This window comes from Rhinolophus hipposideros, assembly GCF_964194185.1.
Source record: "Rhinolophus hipposideros genome assembly, chromosome: X".
NCBI classification, from domain to species: domain Eukaryota; kingdom Metazoa; phylum Chordata; class Mammalia; order Chiroptera; family Rhinolophidae; genus Rhinolophus; species Rhinolophus hipposideros.
The window spans coordinates 88802475-88827692 of record NC_138046.1 but is presented as its reverse complement, the minus strand read 5'-3'; the positions used below and the strand labels follow the sequence as shown (position 1 = coordinate 88827692).

The following is a 25218-nucleotide window of genomic DNA, read 5'->3' as shown; positions in this document are numbered from 1 at the left end:
CATCAAATGAGGAGCCACAGGCCAAATCTGGCCCAGCGCCTGTTTCTGTATGGCCCCCCAGCTAAGGATGGGTTTTATATATTTTTTTTTTTGAATCAAAGAAAGATTTCATGACAGGAAAATTACATGAAATTTCAATTTCAATGTCTATACAGTTTTATCGGAACTCAGCCACCTTATTTTTTTTTAACATATTGTCTGTGGCTGCTTTTGCAGAGTTCAATTGCTTCAATGATACCGTTTGGCGGCAAAGCCTAAAATACGCACTGTGTGGCCCTTGACAGACAGTGTTTGCTAAGCCCTGCTTTATAGTTTGCGAGGTGCTCTGTTCTTTACAAAGAACTTTGTAGTTGACATGGTACTTTACAGTTTACAAAGCTCCCTGCCCTTTACAAAGGACTGTGAAATATATGGCATGTTTAGAGTTTAGAAAGTGCTCTGCAAAGCATTTACTGTTTACCAGGGGCACAGCTGTTTACAAAGAGCTTTAGAATTTTGAAAGTGTTTTGCTTGAATAACAAGGACGTCCCAGTTTACAGAGCTCCTTTTTTATAGTTTTATAAAGCACCTTGCTGTTCACCAAGCACATCCTACTTTATAAGGTACGTTACAGGTTACAGAACGCTTTAGTATCAGCCAGTACTCTTTACAAAGTATAATTTACAAAGTGCTTTACTGTTCGCCAAGGACCTCTCAGTTCACAGAACACTTTAAAGTTTATTAAGTGCTCCGCCATTTACCAAATGGGCTCGGTTCACAGAGCACTTTATAGTTCAACGAGTATTTTGCTATTCACTAAGGATGTCCAAGTTCGCAAAGCAGGTTAGAGTTTACTAAGTATTTTTCCATTTGCCAGCGTGTCCCAGCTCACAAGGCACTTTACAGTTTATTACACATTTTGCCATTTGCTGAGGACCTTCTGGGCCATGGAGTCCTCTGCCGTGCACCTGCTCCTCCCTTTATTCCTCTTACCAAATCTGGATGCTCCCACCTCAATGATGTGATCCCTTCCGTCCTTGCCATGCAGCGCTTCCACGGCGCAGATGTCCAGTCCCCCAAAAATCTCTGAGCACGTATCCACCCATAGCTTGTACCTGCCAAGACATAGGGCAAGGAGCCTGTCAGTGCCTCACTGGGCAGCCACACTCCCCCCCTCACGTCCCCTCCCTGCCGAGTTCGGGCCAGCCACCTGTCAGACATGGCAATCTGCTCGAGCATTGCAGAACCAGTGTTGGTCTTCCAGTTTCCTGACACTGATGTCCTCCTGGTGGGCAAAAGGAGAGAGGACAGAGACTCAAGGGGACCTGGGCCACCCAGGGCAGGGCAGGGGACCCCTGCTCGGGCCTCAGTCTCTCCACTCACATATAGGCCTTGTAGTTCTGCCCAATCTTCTGGATGCGCACATCATATTTGGCATCAATGAAGGGCTCGGCAGTGGCGTATGTCTTGGTCAGTGCCACGACACTTGCGATATCCTGGAAGTCATGCTGGTTGTCCACCTTGACCTGTGGGAGTGGGGTGGGGATGAGGGCCTGGGCAGGGTGGCACAGCAGTGGGTGGTGGGGCTGCCTCAAGCAGGGGTATGCACACAAATGACACAGGTGAGCTGAGTACATAAAAATTTGGTGGATACACCAAGGCACTCACACAGGCATAATACTGGGCCTCCTGGTTTTTACATGTACACACACACAAAGGTGGGTGTATACAACTCTGTGAATATAATAAACACTACTGAATCGTCTACCTTATGTGAGTATGTTTTATGGTATGTGAAGTATATCTTAATAAAGCTGTATGAAAATTGTGTGTATATACGGTATATGCATACAGACACAAAATCAGTTGTACACACAACATACAAACAGAGAAGCGTGGACACACTCCAACATAAAAATTACAAGTCTGCTTTCTACATACACAGAGACCAAATCAGATGTATAGAAAGCACACAGCACCACAAGACGCTTGAATGTAAAAGATGACATGGGGTGTGTTCAGCACAGAGGCATGCGTATACACAGAATGCTACAGACACTAACAAAACAACAGCACACATAAACTTGGCTGAGTGCATGATACAAAATTGGGCCAACAAAATCGAAGGATGTGAGGGAAAGGATACAAATAGATAAAAACACCACAGGACACACAATCACATAAAATGACCCATGTGCATTGAATATACAATATACATCTACATGCATGTGCACAATGCCAGGAGTATACACCATTTACGAACACACATGGACACACCGCACTTGGGGACTCACCTTGCCCATCCCGGAGTGTGCATGCCCCATCTTCACAACCACGGGGTATGTGGTGCTGCTGAGCTGGTAGGATGGAAAGGCAGAGCACGGTCAGGGCAGGAGGGCTGATGGCCAGGGTTGGGGTGGTGCTGAGGGGCGCCCATCCAGCGGGAGCCACATTAGGAGCCATTTCCCAGAAGAGGCAGGTCAGAGACAGGCATACAGCAGCTGGGGCTCACACAGTGCTGCCTAACTCAAAATCAAACCCAGAGCCCTGTCTGTCTGCCCCCCCCCAACCACCCCCAAGTCCCAGACTTTCTGCCTCTGCTTGGATAAGGGTGGGAGCCTTTTCCGGAAAAGGGAAAGTTTGTTTATACAGTGACTGGATGAGAGAAAAGTGAGTGTGCATGCCTGGAGCTGTGGTGGTGAGCATGTAGCAACTGGACCCTTCAACCAGGCCTTGCACGTTAGCCTTGTCCACGTGCATACACAACATAGAAACACACACACAAACCCCTAGAACTCAGATCTACACGACCAAAGCCAGAGATGCCCACGCAGGTTGAGACCCACGAGACGGAGAGACCTGCAACCCACACAGGCTCCAGAGCCCACGTTGCTCTCCAGCTGCACCGGCACCCAGTCCTTCAGCCCAGCGCTCAGCGTGCGGGGCGGGGGCCGGCGCTCCAGGCCAGCCTCCTTGCCCAGCAGCACACACTTAACTATTTTGGGTGCAGACACATACACAGCCCTCCTCCCACCACCCCAATCCACGCAACAGTTAGAGGGGCACACACAACATGAAGGATTACCCATGCAACACAGAGACAACCCTCAAGGCACAGCCACAGAACGCAAAGGCACACACAACTCGGACAGGCACACACAACAGAACTGGACACGTAGTCGACACTCACGGACACACACGCAACCCTCCTAGGCAAACTCACAACAAACAGAGGGACCCACACCACGTACAGAGGTACACACACTTCTAGGTATTCACAGAACCACCGAGACCCATAACACGGAGACCAACACCACACTCCTGGGCACACTAAAAGTATGTAGGGACATGCACACAACGTGCCTTGCTATGTGTACAAACGGAGAGGCATACACACAGCTAGAGACACCCACATCCCTCCTAAGCTTACACACAACACTTGGGTGTGTGCATGGGCGTGCGCACACACACACACACACACACACACTCATTTGCTCACACATTCAGGTACAGGGATATGTCAAGTCTCCCTGATCCTGGGCGGGAGAGAGGGAGCTGAGTTGGGCGACCCCAGCCCCACACAGTACAGGACGCACGTGGGGCCGGCCGTGCCCTCCCTCTGCTGTGCAGACTGCTGCCCCACAGCGTAGAGATGGTATTCCCGGAGGGGTGGCGAGGGCGGTGGCGGTTCCCGACAGGCACAGGAAGCCCGCAGGCTCAGGGTGACCGATTGACCTTCAGGCCTTGCCCGCCCTCCTTCCCGCACTCCCACCTTCCTCATTTCCCAAATGACTGTCGTCATAATGGGGCGCTGAGAGGAACCGTGTTGGGTCGGGCTCGTGAGGATCGGCTAGGTAGTGTTGCAGGGAAACACTGCAGAAGCAGCGCGTGATTTGTGACGTAGCATTCAGGCAACACTCTCAGCTCACAGAGGGGAGCAACACATCCACAAGGATATGTGCAACCTAGACCCGCTTTACAGAGGCACACACAACTCCTAGAAGCAAGACACACACACAGGGCTACACAACACACCCAGGTCCACACATACACCACACATACCACCACCTAAAGGCAAACATTTGACTCTCAAAGGCAGAGACACAGCAGAGAGCTGTGCACAAATGCGCACACACAAGCCCAAATTTTTCTAGGCTCCTCTTTTCCTACACCCTCCTTATTTCCTCTGGACCTGAGCCTGAACACAACACTGTGGATATGTGTCTGTGTGTGCCCGCACATGTGTATCTGTGTCTGTGTGCCCACACTTGTGTATGTGTGCCTGTGTGCCCACACGTGTGTCTGTGTGTGCCTGCACATGTGTCTGTGTGTGCCCGCACATGTGTATCTGTGTCTGTGTGCCCACACTTGTGTATGTGTGCCTGTGTGCCCACACGTGTGTTTGTGTGTGCCCACATGTGTGTCTGTGTGTGCCCGCACGTGTGTCTGTGTGTGCCCACACATTTGCGTGCAGGGATCCCTGCACTCTGGGATCCCCTAGAGAGCCCTAGCTTTGAATCTTGGCCTCTCTTCCTCCTAAGGCCATGGGGGACCCTAGGCAGGTCACTTAATCCTCTCTGGGCCTCAGTTTCCTGATCTGTACAAAGGGTACAATCAGGCACAAGCACTTAGTGTGCTCTGGGGATTGCCAGGTGTCCGCTCTGCATACCCAGGTGGGCCCCACGGTCCCCACAGCCCCCACCCTGCTCCTTAGATGGTCACACACATGGACACCCCTCCACAAAACCCTACCAGCTTCAAAACCTGCACAATAAACCAGATCCACACAACCCCTCACATGTAGACAGTCGGCGAAACTCTGTGCTGACTCATGTTTCAGAATCACAAAGCTGGCGTCAGAATCAGCTTTGGGTCAGTGAAGTGCTGCAGCAGGACTTTCCCTTCTTTCACTTCTCTCTTTGGTCCCGACACTGACTTACTCAGCCCCCTGTCTCATTCACTCTCACTCCGCCACTTTCACAATCAGCTTCTCCAGATTCCTCGTTTACTTCCGCCCCCACTTCAGAGTAATTTCTTCACTCTCATTCCTGGGCAGATCACTCAGTCCTTTGTGTGTCTCAGTTTCCTCATCTGTATAATGAGAATATGAACAGTCTCTAACTCACAGGGATGTTGTGATGAACCAATTAGTTGTCGTGAAAAATGCTCAGCACAATACCTGGCACACAGGAAATCTGCATTCTCTAAAAGTACTGGGTACTATTATTATAATAGTGCTGGGTACTATTATTGGTAAGCCAACACTAATTAACAAGGAGGCAATCAGGACTGACTGAGAGATAAAATACTAAGATTATAGAACAGTGCTTGATAACCAGTAAGCACTCCTCAAGAGCTGGTGGTAGTTTTTATTGTGGTGATCTGGTTGTTGACTGAGTTAATTCAGCTTAATTAGCAAGGGGGTATTGGCGATTGAATGAGAGAATTTACACAAAGACTTCAGGGCACAGTACACAGTAAGTGCTCAATAAGTGATGCTAACAACTACCATTATTGTTATTATTGGTCTGTCCTCGTTGAACTAACAAAGGGTGTTAATCAGCCCTCAGAGCCCTTTCCCAGGACCCCAGGGAAGATTCAGGCAGCATCTGGAAGCTGTTGGGCAGGGATTGCCTCACCCCACCATCTACGTCTACCAGGGCGTTGGTGGGGGGTTGGTGGGGAAGGGGCAGGGCAGGACGGGAGGGTATCAGTTTTCTCCTGACTCACTGGCCTCTTTCACCACCATTCAACTCCCCCCACCCCAATGCTCATTAATTCACGGGCATCTTCCTGCTTGCCAAGCCTGGATTAAGATCCTGGCTCCAGTTGGCCTAGGTTCAAATCCCAGCCATTCCCTGTGTTCCTGGGAAAGTTCTTCAATCCCTCTATGCCTCTTATTTCCTCATCTGTAAAATAGGAATAATGTTGGTACCCATCTCAGAGGCTTATTGTGAGCTTTAAAAAAATGGAATTATAGTTGACATACAATATTATATTAGTTTCAGGAGTACAATATAGTGATTCGATAGTTTATGCGTTATGAAATGATCACCGTGATAAATTTAGTTAGCATCTGTCTCCATGCAAAGTTATAACAATATTATTGACTGTAATCTCTGTGCTGTACATTGCAGTCCCCTGACTTATTTATTTCATAACTGAAAATTTGTACGTCTTTATCCCCTTCACCTATTTTGTCCACCCCCCATCCCTCCTCCCATCTGACAACCACCAGTTTGTTCTCTACCTATGAGTCTGTTTCTGTTTGGTTTGGTTGGTGGTGTTTTTAAGATTCCACATATAAGTAAAATCATGCGGCATTTGTCTTTTTCTATCTGATTTATTTCACTTAGCATAATACCTTGTACTAGGTCCACCCATTGTGAGCTTTAAGTGAGATAAATGATGTTGACTGCCTCGTACACAGTTGGTGCTATGTAAATGCTGACTATTTGCCTGTGTTTTTTGAGAGGGATTAAGACCCAGGCTCTGGCTCCAGGCCACCTGAGTTCAAATCCCAGTTCTGTCCCTTATTAACTGTGATCTTGGATAAGTCACTTCATCTCTCCATGCCTCAGTTACCCCAGATTATATTCTTCCTCCATTCACCTGCTTTATCTCCCTCCACTACTTCTACTTAGCCTCCTCTCTGCCTCCCCACCCCTTCACCAGAACGTTGGGTGTATCAGAGAGGAATTTTTGCTTTTTTTTCTTTGCTTTTTAAGGAGGGCGCAGCTCACGGCGGCCGTGCGGGGATCGAACCGGCAACCTTAGTGTCATCAGCATCACGCTCTAACCAACTGAGCTAACCGACCACCCTTCCAGAGAGGAATTTTTGTGTGTGTTTGGCATACAGTAGGTGCACAAGAAATGTTCACTGAAGGATGAACTAATTCAGGCTTCTGCCATGGGGAGTTTGTGGGTTTGTGGGTGATTGGATAGACTTTGGAGAAAGTTTGGAAGCTTTAGGGAATTGCACTGGGGGAATCCTGCCTCTAAGCCCTCCATTGAGGCCGCCTACAAGGACTGGGGCCGATTTGGAGATGGGGGAGGGGGATGACCAGGGCGAGGCTCAGGGGGAGGGAGAGGAGGGTGAAGCCCGTTTTCGGCAGCCCTCGGCCCGCCCCTTGGCCTCCACTGATGGTGGGCGGATGAGTAATGCGTCCAGGAAGCTTGGAGGCCTGTGGTTTCCGCACTACTGCCACCCCCGCCCCTCGAGTGGACATTTATCCTCCGCTGCTCTGGCCCTGCCGCCATCACCGCAGACCCAGCGCCCAGAGAAGCTACACCGAAGGTAGGCAGGGGCCTGCCTGGGTGGCAGCAGGGCCTAAAGCAGAGCTCGAGCTTTCCTGTCTCGGCTGCCGGACACCTGGCTGCTCAGCCTGGTTGGGTGGGGGTGGAGGGGGGATACCAGGACCCTGGACTGGTGAATGGAAAGGGGGGGAGGGTGCTGGAACTGCTGCCCCAATCCCGGCACTTCAAACTCCTCCGAACCCCTGACATCCATCCCAACTCTCCCAAACTCCTGAAACCCTAATACAACAGAAGCCTCCTAAGCGGCCAACTGCCCTGAATTCCCTCATTGCCCCCCAATCCTCCAGACTCCTAAATCCCCAACTCCCTAAACCTGGAGACTCATCTGCTCCCAAATCCCTCAGGCACCCCCACCCTCTTAAACCCCCCAAGTCCTGCAACTCCCTAAACCCTAAACCTCCTCCAAATCCCTCAGCTTCCCTCAACACCCCCACCTCCTCTATCTCTCAATATGCACAGCTCTGAACCGCCCAACCTCCCCCAAACTCCTCCAGCTCAAAACCCTCACATTCCTCACCCCACTCCTCTCAACTCTCCGACTTCCTCGACCCCTCTAAATCCCCAAACACCACAGCTCCATAATCTCCCCCACTCACCCAGTCCCTTAAATCACTCAAATGTCACAACTCTGAAACTCCTGCCCCCCTAAACTGTGGGCTCTCAAATCCCCACCCCCACTTAAAATCCCCAAGCTCCCCAACCCCTTAATCCCAAGTACAGTCACCTCATCCCCCTCCAGGCTGCTTGGTGGTGGGGGGGACAGGAAGGGGTGGGAGGCCTGCCCAAATCTGAGGATCAGCTGGGCTGGGGGCCTCCCTGAGCCCTCCTCTCTACCTCTACCTGTGCAGAACCCAGCATGGCCCCCTTTGCGCCCCTGGCCTCCGGCATCCTGTTGCTGCTGTGGCTGACAGCCCCCGGCAGGGCCTGTACCTGTGCCCCACCCCACCCGCAGATGGCCTTCTGTAGCTCCGACCTTGGTGAGTTACCCTGCTCTGCCCACATGCTCTGTGCTTTGGTTTCTGCCTCAGTCCATTGGGCTTCACGACGGGGCTCACCTCTAGAACAGTCCCGAACTCAGCCCTGCCCTGACGCTGCTCACCACACCGGCATCCTGGTGGTGCCGATTACTCCAGGCCCAGTCCCGGCTCACAGCCTTTGCACTGGCTGCTACCTCAGCCTGGTACCCCCTGCCCCCCAGGTATCCATCTGGGTGGCTGCCTCAAAAGTCACCTTCTCAAAATTTTAACTCCTGTTCCCTAATACTCCTGATCCCCTTTACCCAACTCTGAAGTCCCCGGTCATACTTAATACCTTCGAACATCCCACAGACTGATCTATTTTTGCTTGTGTTTAGTCTGCCTCCTTCTGGCTAGAATGTGAGCTTCACAGAGGGAAGGGATTTCTGTGTTTTGTTCACTGTTGTGTCCCTAACACCCAGAACAGTGCCTAGCACACAGCAGGCACTCTAGAATATTTGAGTGAATGAACACGTGGTGAATATATGAAAAAGGCTTAAAGCAGTGCCTGGCAGCGTAGGCACTCAGTAAATCAATGCACAGAACTGTTAGTGTGTTGTTTGGCATCCAGTGATTGATATCCAAGTATGTGCTTTGTTAGTATGACTGTTGTGATCGTTTAATTTTTATTGGCTCACGCAGTTCATTTGACTCATTTTACCCCCTCCTCTCCGGCAGTCATCAGGGCCAAGTTCGTGGGGACCGCAGAAGTCAACCAGACCACCTTATACCAGCGTTACGAGATCAAAATGACCAAGGTATCCCTACTACCCTTTCCTCAGCAGTTCCTAACATCTTTCTCCCTGTCAAAAAAAAAATAAAGGAAGGAAGGAAGGAAGGAGAGAGTGAGAGAGAGAGAGAGAGAGAGAGAGAGAGAGAGAGAGAGAGAGAGAGAGAGAGAGAGAGGGAGAGAGAGAAGCCTCTGGCTGTTGGTTGGTGAGCAGGAAGTTAGCTGTGATCTCAGGATGCTGGTATACGAAGAAGGTAGAGTGGGAGGATTATGTCAGCAAAAGAGACTCTTCCCCTCATCCATCAACAGATGTTCAAGGGGTTCAGTGCCTTGGGGGATGCCCATGACATCCGGTTCGTCTACACCCCGGCCATGGAGAGCGTCTGTGGATACTTCCACCGTTCTGAGAACCGCAGCGAGGAGTTTCTCATCGCCGGTGAGGCCCCGCCCCCTCGCCCTGGGCCACGCCCAACCGTCCCTCAGACGCTGCTGGGCATCCTGGGCCCGGCAAGGCTCTGAGGGAAGGGTCCCAGTTGAAATGGGGACCGCCCCCAGCCGGGTCTGTGCTCCAGGGACGCCAATTAGGCGCCGCCCTGACCCCGGCCTAGCCAATCAGAAGCTGCCTGTTGCCTCCCCCCCCCCACGCAGGACAACTGTGGAAAGGGCACCTGCACATCACCACCTGCAGTTTCGTGGTTCCCTGGAACAGTCTGAGTTCTGCTCAGCGCCGGGGCTTCACCAAGATCTATGCCGCTGGCTGTGAGGAATGCACAGTGAGTGCCTGGGCCCTGCCCACTACCCAGAGAGTGCTCCTTGGACTCTTCCCCAAACCATGGCTTGTTTCTTGTTCCCTCTAGCCATTCCTTGTCCCTTTGGCTGCTCCCCAAATCCTTGGGCTGCCCCTGATTTCTCTTGCTGTTCCCCCAGGCCTGAGACCGTTCCTCTAACATTTTGGTTGTACCTTGGCGTGGCTTCTGATACCTGAGGATTCGCTGTTCCCTGGACCTTCTGGCTGCTTCCTGTCCCTCTAACTCTCCTTTGCTATTCTTCTATAGTCCTGATGTCTGTTCCTGACCCCCTGGGATTGTTTCTTGGTTCCCTAGAATGTTCTCCAAGAACCCAAAGTGCTGTTCCCCAACCCACTGACTCTTCCCCAGAACATCTGATTGTTGCTTTCCAGCTGTGACCGTTCCACACACAAGGGCGAGTTACACTGCCCTTCTGACTATCCAGGACTGTTCCCTGATGGCCCTGAATGTCTGCTGACCCAGTGACTGTCTGAGCTCCACGGCTCCTTCCTATGCTTACGTTCCCCACCCGCTAGCTGTTCCCTGCTGCTGCCAGTTGTTCCTCATCCCATGGGACAGTTCCTCAGGAGATCCCCCTGACTGACCCTTATGTCTGTGCCCAGCCACCAAGAAATGGATCCTTTTGCTAGATTACTGTCACATCACCGAACCCAATGACTGCTCCCCCAGTGGGAGGCTGTTCTTGAGTCTGTACCCAGGTGGAGTGATACCAGGTCTCTCCAGCAGCTCAGTGTTGAAAGCTGAGGAGGGGAAGTTCTGTTCTGTCGGGGAGGGCGGGGCAGGAGGACAAGCCCTCAGAGATGTGCGTCTCTTCCCTCTTCCAGGTGTTTCCCTGCTCATCAATCCCCTGCAAACTTCAGAGTGACACTCACTGCTTGTGGACAGACCAGATCCTCACAGGCTCTGACAAGGGCTTCCAGAGCCGTCACCTTGCCTGCATGCCACGGGAGCCAGGGATGTGCAACTGGCAGTCCCTGCGGCCCCGGACCGCCTGAATTCTGCCCCCAGCAGAAGCCAAAACCTGCACAGTATTCACCCCCTTTCCCACTCCTGTCTTTCTTTCTTTTAGACAATGAAATAAAAACCTACCACTCAGCAGGCAGTGTCCCTGTGCAGTGTCTGGGAACAAACTTATGTCAAAGATGACCTGGTGGGACTACCCTGGGGCCAATGCTGAGGGGATGAGCGGTGTAAAATGTTGGCTTTTCATATTTTACATAAAATTTGAGGTATCGGTAATAATTCTATACATTGGCATTAGCATTAGTGATCTGCAATGTCAGCAATTTAACCTGTGTTACCAACCACAACTTACTGGATAATCTCTCTACTCCATACTTTAAAACATTTTACTGATTAATTTATAATTCCTATTTGCACAAGGTTCTCTAGTTCATAAATTACCCACTGCTGCCAAATCACTACCTCACTGGCAAATTCGCCTGTTCACAAATCCCTCCGGTCCACAGGCTCATTGACAAATGCCCCGTCAATGGGCTAACAGTTCTCCTTGTTTCGGGCACTGTCCTGATGCCATCCAGTGAGGGCGTTCTGCCCCGTCCAAGTCTGTGGCTGTTACTGTCCCCACCCTTAGGTCTTACACTGTGAGTCTGACTTGAATGAAAGGGAAAACGCCCCTGGGGTCTGAGACTCCCCCCCCAACCACATAACCCAGCCAAGGACTCTGGAAGAAGGGGTGGCCCTGCCACAGCCCCCTACCATGGCCTGCAGGAGACTCCTTGGAAGTGGTTGTTTGGGGAATAGGAAGGATGGGAAGAAGGTATGATCTGGAAATCCCCAATCTCTGCCCTTCTCCCCCTTCTCCCACCTCTCCTTCCCTCACTTCTCTGACCAACTTTGACAGCAGTGAAGTGCAGATAAGGGTTCAGAATCAGAACCAACCAGGTACGTTAGCTCAGCCACCCCCCCACGCCTCCCCTTATACAGCTGTCCCCTCACCGAAACTGGGGCCTCTAGGTCGGAGCCTCACCTTTCTGGCTCATCTTCCCCCATAAAACCTTAGCTAGAGACCCTCCGAACCAACATTCCCTTCCTTAGGCCTTCCTGCTCCCACAGCTGGTCCCAGGCCCTTCCAGTCCCTGGCTCTTGCCTTTTTCACTCTGAAGGTCCTCACTCAGCTGAGGGCCCTGGGAACCAGAAATTTAGATTGGTGCAAACATTCCGTGGAACCCTCCAGTGACCTGTTGCTCTGAATCTGCTTGAAAAAAAGCTGCAAAATATCTTCTTTGGTGGAGAAAAGGACGCCTCAATTCCCTTCCATCAGACTACCCACTGCTCCTGCCAATACGAACCCAGGTCTCCTCCAGAGGGGCCCCTGGATCCTCTGTGGCCCGGTCCTTTTGCATCCCTAGAGGTTCCCCCAGGGCCCAAGGTATGTCCTAGCTCGGGATGTGTGCATTTTGAACACCCACTGCTCATCTGCCGGTGCAGAGCACCTCAGTCTAGCAATTTTTACATCAACATCTATTCCTGGGTTATGCCCTGGGGGGATCTGAACCCCAGCCGCCAAAAGGGCTAACTGGCAGCCTTCACTGATAGGTGTAACTGTAAGGGAAGGGCGCGGGCCCTGCTTTGGCCCTGGTGGCCATGTCACTATTGCCTCAGTTGCCTGCAAGAGTTTGGCAGCTCCTGACAGTTCACCGAATCCTAGTACTAACAGCTGCCTGCACTCTTAGGCGGTTCCCTGACCCCAGTGGGTTCCCTGAGCCCTCAGCTGGTTTAACCCTGGGGAGGAAGGAGATGTAGAAAGTGGCAATGAAAGGATGGAGCCCAGTGTGGAGGCCATTCTGCCAACCTGCCTACCTACAGGTGGTGCCCCAGATCAATACATCAGTGCTTCATGGACAGGGCTATCCGACTGCAGGTCTTTCCACAGTGTCCAGAGCAGTGTACAAGGCTGCCTGCCCCCCACCCTGGCCAGAGTTCCTGGTAGGAGTTCCTGGCAGGATATCTGCAGTCCTGGGGTCACTGTATCTTCCAATCACTCTTTTAGAAAATCCACGAAAGTGAGGAAAGTGAGTTAATCCCCACTCTAGCATTTGGAGTGTCTGTGTGTAAATCTCTGCTGGGGAGACACACTAATACCGGAGAGGAAGTACGTGGGGGTGACCGCCTGGGGGCTGGTCCTTCCCTCACTGGAACCTCAGTACTTCTCCCTGAAAAAGGCGCCTCACAGTCCCTACCCCGTATCCTTCCAAAGCAGAGGCTAGGGTTGGAGGGTGATCCATGGGTGTCTTCTCCCCTTGGGTATTTTTTCAGGTCAAAACACATGAAGTTCTCATAACAATAACTCTATGTGCAATATTACTAACAGTGGTTTAATTTCTAGACAGGTAGTGTAGTGTAGTGTAGTGATTAAGAGCATGAATGCTGGGGCCAGGTCACTTGCTTTTAAATCGTGCCCCTTCCATGTACTAACTCTGTGTCCTTGGGGAAATCACATTACCTCTTTTTGCCTCAGTTTCCTCACCTGTAAAATAGGGATTAAAAAATGCTTAATACATAGGCACAATGTGAGCATTAAATGAGGTCATACATGTAAAGTGCCTAGAACAGTGCTAGCCACATAGCACTTATGAGTATTAGTTATTAGTAGTATGATAAATATAATTTAATGTATAACAGTAGTGATAATTCTTATCAGTAATAATTATTTGCAATATTACAAATAATGTTAAATAGCAGGAATGATAACTTACAATATTGGAAATAATATATAACATCAGTAGGAATAATTTACCGCACCCTGGAAACCTTAGTTTAACTTGTGATGTGACAGTCTCCCGCAGAGGTGTTACACATATCTAATATGCTCACTTGTTTTTCTTATTACTATGATGCTTGTACGCTGCTTCCCAGTGTGCAAATCCTCCCACTGAAAAATACCAACATTTTCAGACTCCTAAGGACAACCCCACTCCCCAGGGATAAAGTTCCCTACTATGCAGTCCTCGTTGTGGGCAAACCATCACGTCTATAAATCCCTTCTGTCGCCAAGACTACAGGTGACAAATCTCTAAGCTTTGGTCAATCTTTCCTTTGAAAATTCCCCTCTCCTCACGGTACAAATCATTCTTTCACAAATACCCCACTATCAAATACCTCTGTTGAACTACCTCCTTATTCATAAATACCCCACTGATATATCCCCATTGATGACCCCCACTGATAAATCTCCCTGTTCACAAATACCCAGCAGCAATCCATCACCCACTGATGGACTCCAGTGACAAACATCTCTCTCCATAACTATCCATTCATTGGCATATCCCCTACTGATGGCCCAGTTGACAAATTTCCCTATTCATAAATATCTTTCTAGGACATAACTCCCACTGACAACCTCTATTGACGAATCTCCCCATTCATAGATCTTGACCCACTGGCAAATCTCCCTCCCCATTCATACATGCTCACCAAAGTACTCCCATTGATAAGCCCCCTTGTAGAATCTTCCCATTCACAAATATCCACCACTGCGATCTAGCTCATTGATAAGCCTGTTTGAAATTCTTTCCATTCATAAAATTCCACCCATCCATATAGCCCTTATTGCTTAACCCTCATTGACACATTTCCCCATCCTTAGATATTTCCAGGTGGAAAATCTCCCTGCTGGAACAGCTCCCAATATATTACTCCATATGTCAACCCCCGCCATGACCAACGAAGAGGTAGATTTCTATAAGACTAGCCCTATCTTTTTATCAATAGTAACTGACACTGATGTCTCACTCTCCAGCCCTGGACACCTCCTATGCCAGTAGTGGTGAAGTCTGAGGACCAACTCCAATGACTCTATAGCGTCCCACCAAAGGAAATGATTAGGGCACAAGTTCTTTGTGGATGTGGGGGTGAAGGTGGAACTTAAGAAAAAGATTAATTGAAAGTCTGCATAAGAAGCTATTAGAACCCCAAACATCCTCCCCAACTACCGATCACTACTCCAATAGAAGGCTGAAGTTTTTATTCTTTGTTCGTTTTCTAAATATTTTATTGGGGACTATTGGGGAACAGTGTGTTTCTCCAGGGCCCATCAGCTCCAAGTCATTGTCCTTCAATCTAGTTGTGGAGGGCGCAGCTCACTGGCCCATGTGGGAATCGAACCGGTGACCCTGTTGTTTAAAAGCTCGCGCTCTAACCAACTGAGCCATCCGGCTGCCCCAGAAGGCGGAAGTTTTGATCTCTTGAAAGAGCAAAATAGAAGGTTCATGTGGGCAGGAACGCCCAGGCTGTACCTCCCTGTTGTTGACCATCCACCACTGAGCCTGGGCCTCCTGCCGAACTGTTGTGGGGAGCTACAGCTCTGACGGGTGGAGGTGGGACCATCGGTATCAATGTGGGACACCCAGATTCAGTGTCCTTTTCCCTCACTGCAGCATGGGGGCCTCCTCCTGACCCAGGCCCCTAGAAAGCAGTAGTTTTAGATGGATCCTCTCCTGGTTGGGAGTGAGGTAGGCTGGGGAACGGTTATGTTTCAACTGCTCCCCACCCCTGTATCCCTCAGGCTCTGCCATGAGTCCCACCTTCCTGCCGGTCCCTGCTTTGCTCCTGGCTTTGTCCATGACCACCCTTAGGTAGCCCTTCAGGTACTAGCAACAACACCCCCATGCTGTTTATTGTAACTCAGATAGGGGTAAGTCTGGGCAGGCCTCAGAGAGGCCCCCAGCACAGGGGCTCACAGCAAGGTTCCAGAAGTGTGGCTCAAGCCCACTGAAGTGGTAGAGGCTGGCAGGGAGGTGCTCTGCAAACTTTTCATTTTGTTTTCAGGAGTCTTAGGGAATGGAGAAAATCTTGAATGCTTGAACCCTGGAGGGTACCCTGACACATTTCTCCCAACTCTAGTCCTCGGCTTAATTCCCGGGGCTCATCCTCCTCACTGAGACCATGAGGCATTATGAGTTCAAATCACCAGGGTATCCTGCCCATCTCTTCCTCACACTTGTCTCCCCACTAAAATACAAGTCCCTGACTGTTCCAGCTGAGTGAATGTGGTGGGTTTCTGAGACCCAAAGGCTACTGGATGTGATACTCAGATCCCAGCCCCTCAACCCATAAATGCTCCTCAGCCTTAGTGTCCCTTTCCTGCCTCACAGACAATCAAGGTTCCTAAAGGGTTCCTGAACCTCTGGCTCATGGAAGTATCTGAAAATGAAGAATAATGTGGTTATGTCTGCATGCCCATCAAGAACAGCTGTGGTGACATTATGAGGAGAGCTTCCCCTTTAGGAATTCCTCATCACAGTTCAGCCAGCCTGTCTTCACCTTACATGGACTCCTCATCCTCAGGCCTTCCTCTGCCCCAGGGAGGGGAACAAAGTGTCCCCTCCCTGGGACACTCTCTCACAAAGTACCCACCACCCCAGGACACTGAGTTTCCTAATTTCAGCCAACCACAACACATTCTGTTCCTGACCTACAGTGTCCTGAATCTTTCGGACTGACCACTTGGGAGGGGAGTCACAGTCTGTCCTAGCCAAGGGACATCTGGTCACAGGGCATGGTGTCTGCCCCCTCTAGGCTCCTTGAGGGATGGAAACCTGCACTTCAGGAAATGAGTGGTGTGTCTTTGAAAGTGGCTCAGGAAGGAGTATATCAGGGAGGCTTCCTGAACATCCACAGGAAAGGATGTCACTAGGTCTTGAGTGTGCTTCTCAGGTATGCCTGCAGCCACAGTGCCAGCTCGCCCCTGTTCTTTCTGCTCCCTGCTCCTGTTTGCCAGTCCTTACTTCTTTTCCCTGTCCCCTGCTCCTTCTCATTGTTCCCGCTCACTTTCCCTCCTCCTGCTCCCCATCCTTGCTGTCTTCTTTCCGCTCTGCTCCCTACTCCTCTCTGTCTCACCATGTGCCATACCCTGCCCCCTCTGCCCACCCTTAGTCATTGCTGCTCTTCTCTTCCAGGAGTACAAATTATGAGAAGCATGTGCGACAATGCTCTGCCCAACCACCTCCAGGTGCTTCCCTGCCACCCCTGCAAAAACACCTACCTGAACCCCAGCCTAGCACTGTCTATGGAGGGACATCTGCTTGACTGAGCACTGGCAAGAAGCACATGAAACCAATGAACTTGGTGGCCATCCCTGGTGACTCAGTATCTGCTATTGAATCATCAGGTACAACAGTCTCCCGCCTTGGGTCCAAACTTCTACTCAGCCACAGTGAGCAGGGGACCCTCCACCTTCCTGAAGCTCCGAAACCGCCCTAATCCCACTAACCTTCCACAACTGTCCGTCCCCTCGAGCCTCCCAAAGACCAAAGACCAACTGCTAACTGTGCTGGGGATCTGATCATGTTCTGTTTCTTGATCTGGGTGCAGGTGACAGCAGTGTGTTCACTTTGTGAAAATTTAATGAGCTGCATCCTTCTGATATGTTCCCTTTTCTGGACTTGTTATATCTCAATAAAATTGGCCCCTCAAAAAAAAAACAACAAAAAAACCCTGCACCCTATGACACATCTTCCCCGCTTCTTTTTTCACTTCCAAACTCCCTTCTGCCCTCCCTCTTTTGCACAGTCCCCACACCCCTGACCCTCTTGGTTCTCACCCCAAAGCACCCTCTTTTTCCTTACTGCACAGGGAGCATGAATCTTGGGCCCAGGGGAGGGACTGGATCCAGAGAAACCTTGGGATCAGACTCCACCTGTCACATCGTGAACCCTCTATAAATATTTGCTGAGCCACAAATCACCTGGAGTGCAGGTGACAAGGGAGGTGAAGTTCCTATTCCCACAGCACCTCTTACCCCTACGTCTACGTGATTAGGTTGATGTAAGCAGATCACCAGGCTAGGGAAGTTGGGCCGCAGAAAAGTCAAACTGTGCTTAACAAAGTCCTCCCATGCACCCTAACCTTGACTAAGCTGAGCAGCCCTGAGGATTCCTTACGCTCTACATCCTGGATGGGAGTAAATGGGGTACCAGAGCCAGAGTCCCGATATGTGTCTTCTACCACATGATTGAGGCTGGGCAACCTTCCCACCAGAGCTTCAAAGTACAGGGTGGGGGAAAACTGCTTCCACAATTCCAGGCTGAGGTTTTGCCCCTCTGGGTGGGGGACAAAAGAAGAAATAGGGATGGCAAGCTGGCCTGTGGGAAGTCTAAGGCCTCTTCCACCACACGCCACCATTACCCACCATTAACTTTTTCTTCTTCCTGGCTTCTGAAGTTCTGTTCTTTCTGTCCCTGACAAAAATAGACTCTACACAGCTACAGAACAGCCAGGAGGTGCGACGGCCCTATTACATATCAGGAGCTAATGAGAAAATATAGTTTTCAACATAATACTGCATTGGTACAGGTATAGAGAAAGTGACCGGTGGACTAGAGCAGAGAGTCCAGAATCTGCCCCACACATAAATGAGATTTTTAGTATATGACACAGGTGGCATACCAGATCAGTGGGGGAAAAAGGGTTGCCTGTAAGGAAAAAGATGAAATTGGATTCCTACCTACCACACTGCATATGAAAATCAATTTCAATGAACACATGAAATAAAAAATGTTTGTGAGAGTGCTCCTTGCTCGCTATGTTGAGAATGGTGTTATGTAAGTGAATGGATATGAGGGCCATTCTGTAATGCATATAGAGAAGTGTTAAATAATACATGTAATAAGGATGTTTGTAAGAGTGCTAAAATCAAGAACATCAATTTCAGACTGATGAAAAATTTAAATGTCAAAAAGAAAGCTGTCAAGGAACTGTCAAGAATGTCAAGAATGTCAAGGAACTCATGAAACTCAACAACAGAAAAACAAACAACCCAATTGAAAAATGGGCAGAGGACCTGAAGAGACATTTCTCCAAAGAGGACATACAAATGGCAAATAGACATATGAAAAAATGCTCAACATCACTAATCATCAGAGAAATGCAAATAAAAACCACAATGAGATATCACCTCACCCTAGTCAGAATGGCTGTCATCAACAAGACAAATAGTAACAAGTATTGAAGAGGCTGTGGAGAAAAAGGAACCCTTATACACTGTTGGTGGGAATGCAGACTGGTGCAGCCGTTATGGAAGGCAGTGTGGAGGTTCCTCAAAAAATTACGAATAGAATTACCATATGACCCAGCAATCCCTCTCCTGGGTATCTACCCAAAAAATCTGAAAACATTTATACATAAAGACATGTGTGCTCCAATGTTCATTGCAGCTTTGTTTACGGTGGCCAAGACATGGAAACAACCAAAATGTCCTTCAATAGATGAATGGATAAAGAAGTTGTGGTATATATACACAATGGAATAATATTCGGGAGTAAGAAAAGATGATATCGGAACATTTGTGACAACATGGATGGATCTTGAGAGAGTATAATGCTAGGCCTGATGCTTTTTAATGGGATATTTCCTTAATGACTTTCTCTATTTGGTCTGTTACGCTCTAATTGGGCCATTTTTTGTTAACTGTGTTTCCCTAGAAAATTGTCCATTTTATTTAGGTTTTAAGTTGTATCTGTATATGCCTTTTTGTATTTTGATTTGGAATCATGCTGTCTTACATTTAAAAAATATATAATTAAATCAGCACAGATAGGGAAAAACTGAAATTTAATACAAAGAGAGACAAACTACATTTGTAATAAACTGAATAACATAACCATGGTGAATGAGAAATAACGTGAACTAAACCAAGTAACTTATGAATGCAGTACTTTGACTGTATTTTCTCAATTAAAGACATAAAAAGGGCAAACAAATCTTAAGCTCTATCTTACTAGGTTTGTTTTTCACAATGGTATGGGTGTTGGAATTCTAAAAATACTTTCTGTGTATTGTAGGATTGAACAAATGAGTAAGTATATTGATGAGGTTGGAGGTTAGGGTTCTCACTGTTAGAGAAGAGAAATATAAACATAGAATGAAGGAGAGGTAGAAGGAACTGTGTAATGTGTTGAATTACAATTGGAAGTATCAGTATGAAAACATTACACAGACACACACACACACACACACACACACACACACACAGAGGGTGCCAGAAAATATATATACATTTTAAGAAAGGAAAAACTGTATTAAAATTGTAATACTCAATACATACCAATAACAAAAAATGAATACAAGTCATGTGTATACATTTTTGGCACCCCCAGTATATATTGAGTATTACAATTTTAATATAGTTTTCCTTTCTTAAAATGTGTATACAATTTTTGGCACCGTGTGTGCGTGTGTGTGTGTGTGTGTGTGTGTGTGTATTTTTTTCTGGTTCTGTACAGCGAGGGAGCCAAGAAGGAAGGACATTCTAGTAGCAATGAGTACATCTGGCTGCCAGATCTTGACTTTGAGATACCATTATCCTAGGGCTGAGGCAGTGAAAGAACAAGAAATGCCTGGAGGTGATATCAGTGGAAATGCTAGAGTAAGGGCCTATAACCTCCATAAAAGCAATGAGAATACTGGTAAAAATTGTCAAAATCAGTTTTGTCAGAGCTTTAAAAATGGACTAAAGGTCTAGAACAATTAAAAAAAAATGGTTGAATCTTCTTAAGAGCAGTGAGTTTTGTGGCATTTGAACTTTCCCTGTTTCCATCCCCTTCTCCCCACTTCAACAAACAGCCTTGAAAATCAACAGCCTTGCAATCCTGATGAAAACCAGCAACCTAGCAACCACAGGAGTAGGCAGAACAGGGTTGGAGTCCCCTCAAAATTCCATTCTCAGAGAACTATCTTTGTTTGAACTGTCTGACACTTTCCTAGAAAACTCCACTTGGGACTTGTCTATTTGACCTGACTCAGAGTTCATCTGGTGTGGACAGCTTTGCCTGGTCATACTTTTCAGAAACAATCAGCAGCAGCTGTTTAACATAGCAGGTGTGTGAGGCAGTGATTACAATTAGGACAAACCACAAGCTGATGAACAAAACCTAACAGGAAAAGTTGGATAATGAGATCTCCGTAGGAAAGTGATTGAAAACCTCTGACATATTCCTAGGAATCTAGAGAGCCACAAATATGCATAAGGCTGTGTGCATGCCCAGGATGTCTGGCTGATTTGAAGGCTCTGCACAAGTTGGAAGTAAAGTTAAGGCAAAGTTGTAAACAGCCTGCCTGAGCATTAACAGCATGCACACACATGAACACTGAACCCATCAGCAAAGACTTGGAGACTTACTAGTTCTAGGTGTTTAAAGAAATATCTGTCTAATCATTAGCTGACCACTAAGCTACTGGAGCAGAGACTTCAGTGGCCATATATGACAAAGAATACATACTTTACAGAATTAGTTCTGGAATATCACTAAAAATACCTCACAAAGAACAACAAAAACAAACCCTGGGGATGGGGAAGAATATGATTTCTAGAGTTGCCACATTATATTATTTAAAATGTTAAGTTATCAACAAAAATTTATGAGACATGCAAAGAAACAATAAAATATGAGCCAAACACAGAAAAATAAAGCAATCAATAGACACTGTCCCTGAGGAAGCCCAGATGTTGGAATTAATAGATAGACTACAAGTCAGCTATTTAGAATATTTTCAGTGAACTAAAGAAAATCATGTCTAAAGAACTAAAAGAAAGTATAAGAAAGTGTTTTTTAAAATAGAGACTATCAATAAAGAGACAGAAATTATAAATAATAGAATTCTGGAATTGAAAAATACAACAACTGCAATGAAAAATTCACTTGAGGGGCTCAACAGTAGATTTGAACTGGCAGAGAAAAGAATCTGAATTTGAAGATAGGTCAACTGAGATTATCCAATCTGAGAAACAGAAATTAAAAAAAAAATCAACAAAATGAGCAGAGTCTCAGCGGCTTGTGGAACACCATCAAACATATCAATACATACATAAAGGGAGTCCCAAAAGGAGAGAGGAGAGAGAAAGGTGCAATAAGGAATCTTTGAATGAACAATGGCTAAAAATATCCCAAATTTGATGAAAAATATTAATCTATACGTCTAAGAAGCTCACTGAACTTCAAGCAGGATAAACTCATAGAGATCTACATTTAGATGCATCATAAGCAAACTTATAAAAGCCAAAGACAAAGAGAGAATCTTGAAAGTAGTAGGAGAGAAGTGACTCATCACATTCAAGGGATACTTGGTAAGATTAATAGCTGAATTCTCATCAGAAACCTTGAAGGCAAGAAGGCAGTGGGAAAAATTCAGAGCACTGAAAGAAAAAGACTGTCAATTAAGAATTCTATATCCTTCAAAACTATATTTCAAAAATTAAGACGTTCACAAATAAACGAAAACTGAGATAATTCATCACTAGCATACTTCTACAAGAAATACTGTGAGAGTCCTTCAGGCTGAAATGAAATGACACTACTTAGTAACTTAAATCCACATGAAGAAATAAAGAGTACCTATAAAGGTAACCACATAGGTAAATATAAAGACAGTATGAATGCATTTTTTTGTTTGCAATGCTTTTTTCTTCCATCTAATTTAAAAGCCAATGGCATCAAGCAATAATTATAAGTCTATATTCATGGGTACATGATGTGTAAAGATGTAATTTGTAATGACAATAAAAGCACAAAGGAGGGGCGAGGAAACAAAGCTATAAAGAAGAAATTTTAAAAATACTATTGAAATTAAATTATTATCAATTAAATAAGAGTGGTATAAATTAAGATGTTAATTGTAATCCCCCGGGAAACTACTAAGAATATAATTTTTAAAAAGACATGGAAAGGGTCCTGGAGAAACACATTGTTCCCCAATATTCCCCAATAAAATTTATTTAAAAAAAAGACATGGAAAAGAAAGAAGATAACTAAAATGGTGCATTAGAAAATATCTGCTTGATAGACCATATACTGGGACATAAAACTAGCCTCAGCAAATTTTAAAAGATTGAAATGAAACCAAGCATATTCTCTGATCACAAGGCTTTGAAATTGGATATCAACTGCAAAAAGAAAGCAGGAAAAACCCACAAATTTGTGGAGATTAAACAACATATTTTTAAAGAACAACTGGGTCAAAGAAGAAATAAGAGCAGAGATCAAAAGATACATAGAAACAAATGAGAATGAAAATACATCTTACCAAAATTTTTGGAATGCAGCAAAAGAAGTTTTAAGAGGGAAATTTATATCATTATAGGCCTATCTCAAGAAACAAGAAAAATCCCAGATAAATAGCCTCACATTACAACTTAAAGAACTAGAAAAAGAAGATAAAATGAAAACCAAAGTCAGCAGAAGGAAGGAAATAATAAAAATCAGAGATGAACTAAATGAAATAGAAAACAAAAAGACAACAGAAAAAACTCACGTGACAAAGACCTGGTTCTTTGAAAAGATTAATAAAATTGACAAACCCTTGGCTAGACTCACTAAGATAAAAAGAGAAAAAACACAAATAAACAAAATCAGAAATGAAAGAGGGGAAGTTATCACGGATGCCAAAGAAATACAAAGGGTCATCCAAGAATACTGTGAAGGACTATATGCCACCAAATTCAATAACCTAAAAGAAATGGACAAGTTATTAGAAACATATAGACTTCCTAGGCTGAACCATGAAGAACTGGAAAATCTAAATAGACCGATGGATCACCAGTAAGACAATTGAATCAATCATCGGAAACCTTCCCAGAAGCAAAAGTCTGGGACTACACAGCTTCACTAGTGAATTATACCAAACATTCAAAAAGGATCTAATACTTGTCCTACTCAAACTCTTCCAAAACATTGAAGAAGAGATAATACTCCCTAACTCATTTTATGAAGCCAACATTACCTTGACACCAAAACCTGGTAAGGACAACACAAAAAAAGAAAGTTAGAGACCAGTATCTCTGATGAATATAGATGCAAAAACCCTAAACATAATTCTAGCAAATCGAATGCAACAGTGCACTAAAAAGATTATATATCACAACCAAGTGGGGTTCACGCCAGGGGCACAGGATGGTTCAACATACACAAATCAATCAATGTGATCCACCACATAAATAATATAAAGGACAAAAATCATATAATTATATCAATAGATGCAGAAAAAACGTTTGACAAGATACGACATCCATTTATGATTAAAACACTTAATAAAATAGGTATAGAAGGAAAATACCTTAACACAATAAAGGCCATCTATGACAAGCCCTCAGCTAATCTCATAATTAATGGTGAAAAACTGAAGCCCTTTGCTCTACATTCAGGAACACGACAGGGCTGTACCCTATCTCCTCTGCTTTTCAACATAGTGTTGGAAGTCCTCGCCAGAGCAATCAGGCAAGTGAAAGCAATAAAAGGCATCCAAATTGGGAATGAAGAAGTTACGTTGTCACTTTTTGCAGATGATATGGTGCAATGTACAGAAAACCCTAAAGACTCCACCAAACAGCTATTAGAAACAACGAAGGAATACAGTAAAGTCGCTGGCTACAAAATCAACGTACAAAAGTCCATTGCATTCCTATATACTAACAATGAAATCTCAGAAAAAGAAATTTTAAAAAATTCCTTTTGCAATTGCAACAAAAAGAATACAATACCTAGGAATAAACTTAACCAAGGATGTGAAAGACTTATATGCTGAAAACTAAGACATTTTTAAAGAAATTGAAGAAAACACAAAGAAATGGAAAGAGGGTCCTATGTTCATGGATTGGAAGAATTAGCATAGTTAAAATGGCCATATTACCCAAAGCAATGTACAGATTTAATGCAATCCCCATCAAAGTCCCAATGGCATTTTTAAAAGAAATAGACCAAAAAAATCATCAGATTTGTATGGAACCACAAAAGACCCCAAATAGCCAAAGCAATCCTAAGAAAAAATAATAAGTCTGGAGGTATCACACTCTCTGACTTCACCTTGTACTACGGGGCAACAATAATCAAAACAGCGTGGTATTGGCAGATAAACAGACATGCAGACCAATGGAATAGAATTGAGAACCCAGACTTAAACTGACATAAATATGGACAGGTAATTTTCAACAAAGAAGCCAAAAACATACAATGGAGAAAAGACAGCCTCTTCAACAAATGGTGCTGGGAGAACTGGAAAGCCACGTGCAAAAGAATGAAACTAGACTGCTATCTGTCCTCATGTACCAAAATTAACTCAAAATGGATCAAAGACTTAAACATAAGACCTGAAACAATAAACTGCATAGAAGAAAACACAGGTACTAAACTTATGGACCTTGGGTTCAAAGAGCATTTTATGAATTTGACCCCTAAGGCAACAAAGTAAAAGCTAAAATAAATCAATGGGACTATATCAAACTAAAAAGCTTCTGCAAAGCAAAAGAAACCATCGACAAAATAAAGAGGCAACCAACCGAATGGGAGAAGATTTTTGCAAACAACGCCTCTGATAAGGGGCTAATATCCAAAATATTTAAGGAACTCATACAATA

At 46.2% G+C, this 25218-nt stretch overlaps 2 protein-coding genes across 4 annotated transcripts in view; one reads left to right on the top strand and one right to left on the bottom strand.

The window, feature by feature from the left end:
- Window positions 1–25218, bottom strand: part of SYN1 (synapsin I) — a 45983-nt gene that overhangs the window by 3553 nt on the left and 17212 nt on the right. For both annotated transcript variants that reach the window (XM_081042515.1, XM_081042516.1), the window contains exons 6-9: window positions 2274–2336; window positions 1363–1505; window positions 1190–1264; window positions 992–1094 (exon numbers count right to left, since the gene is read on the bottom strand). In XM_081042515.1, coding sequence (XP_080898641.1) covers window positions 992–1094; window positions 1190–1264; window positions 1363–1505; window positions 2274–2336 — 384 coding nt within the window. The remainder of the gene's footprint in view (window positions 1–991; window positions 1095–1189; window positions 1265–1362; window positions 1506–2273; window positions 2337–25218) is intronic.
- On the top strand, window positions 6890–10950 carry TIMP1 (TIMP metallopeptidase inhibitor 1). 2 transcript variants are annotated; one of them, XM_081042525.1, is made up of 6 exons: window positions 6890–7276; window positions 8152–8273; window positions 8991–9070; window positions 9352–9478; window positions 9691–9815; window positions 10676–10950. In XM_081042525.1, the coding sequence occupies exons 1-6, from the start codon at window positions 7026–7028 to the stop codon at window positions 10844–10846; spliced, it is 876 nt and encodes a 291-aa protein (XP_080898651.1). In that variant the 5' UTR covers window positions 6890–7025; the 3' UTR covers window positions 10847–10950. The 2 variants fall into 2 exon arrangements, with proteins under 2 accessions (XP_080898651.1, XP_080898652.1); XM_081042526.1 differs by having other exon boundaries at window positions 7017–7276; window positions 8145–8273.

What these genes read in the sequence shown, in the direction of transcription:
- TIMP1 (XM_081042525.1), top strand. Translation starts at nt 7,026, where the DNA reads ATGGGGGAGGGGGATGACCAGGGCGAGGCTCAGGGGGAGGGAGAGGAG. An exon ending in CGAGGAGTTTCTCATCGCCG is followed by an intron (nt 9,479 to 9,690) that starts GTGAGGCCCCGC and finishes CCCCCCACGCAG; the next exon opens with GACAACTGTGGAAAGGGCAC. An exon ending in CTGGCTGTGAGGAATGCACA is followed by an intron (nt 9,816 to 10,675) that starts GTGAGTGCCTGG and finishes TCCCTCTTCCAG; the next exon opens with GTGTTTCCCTGCTCATCAAT.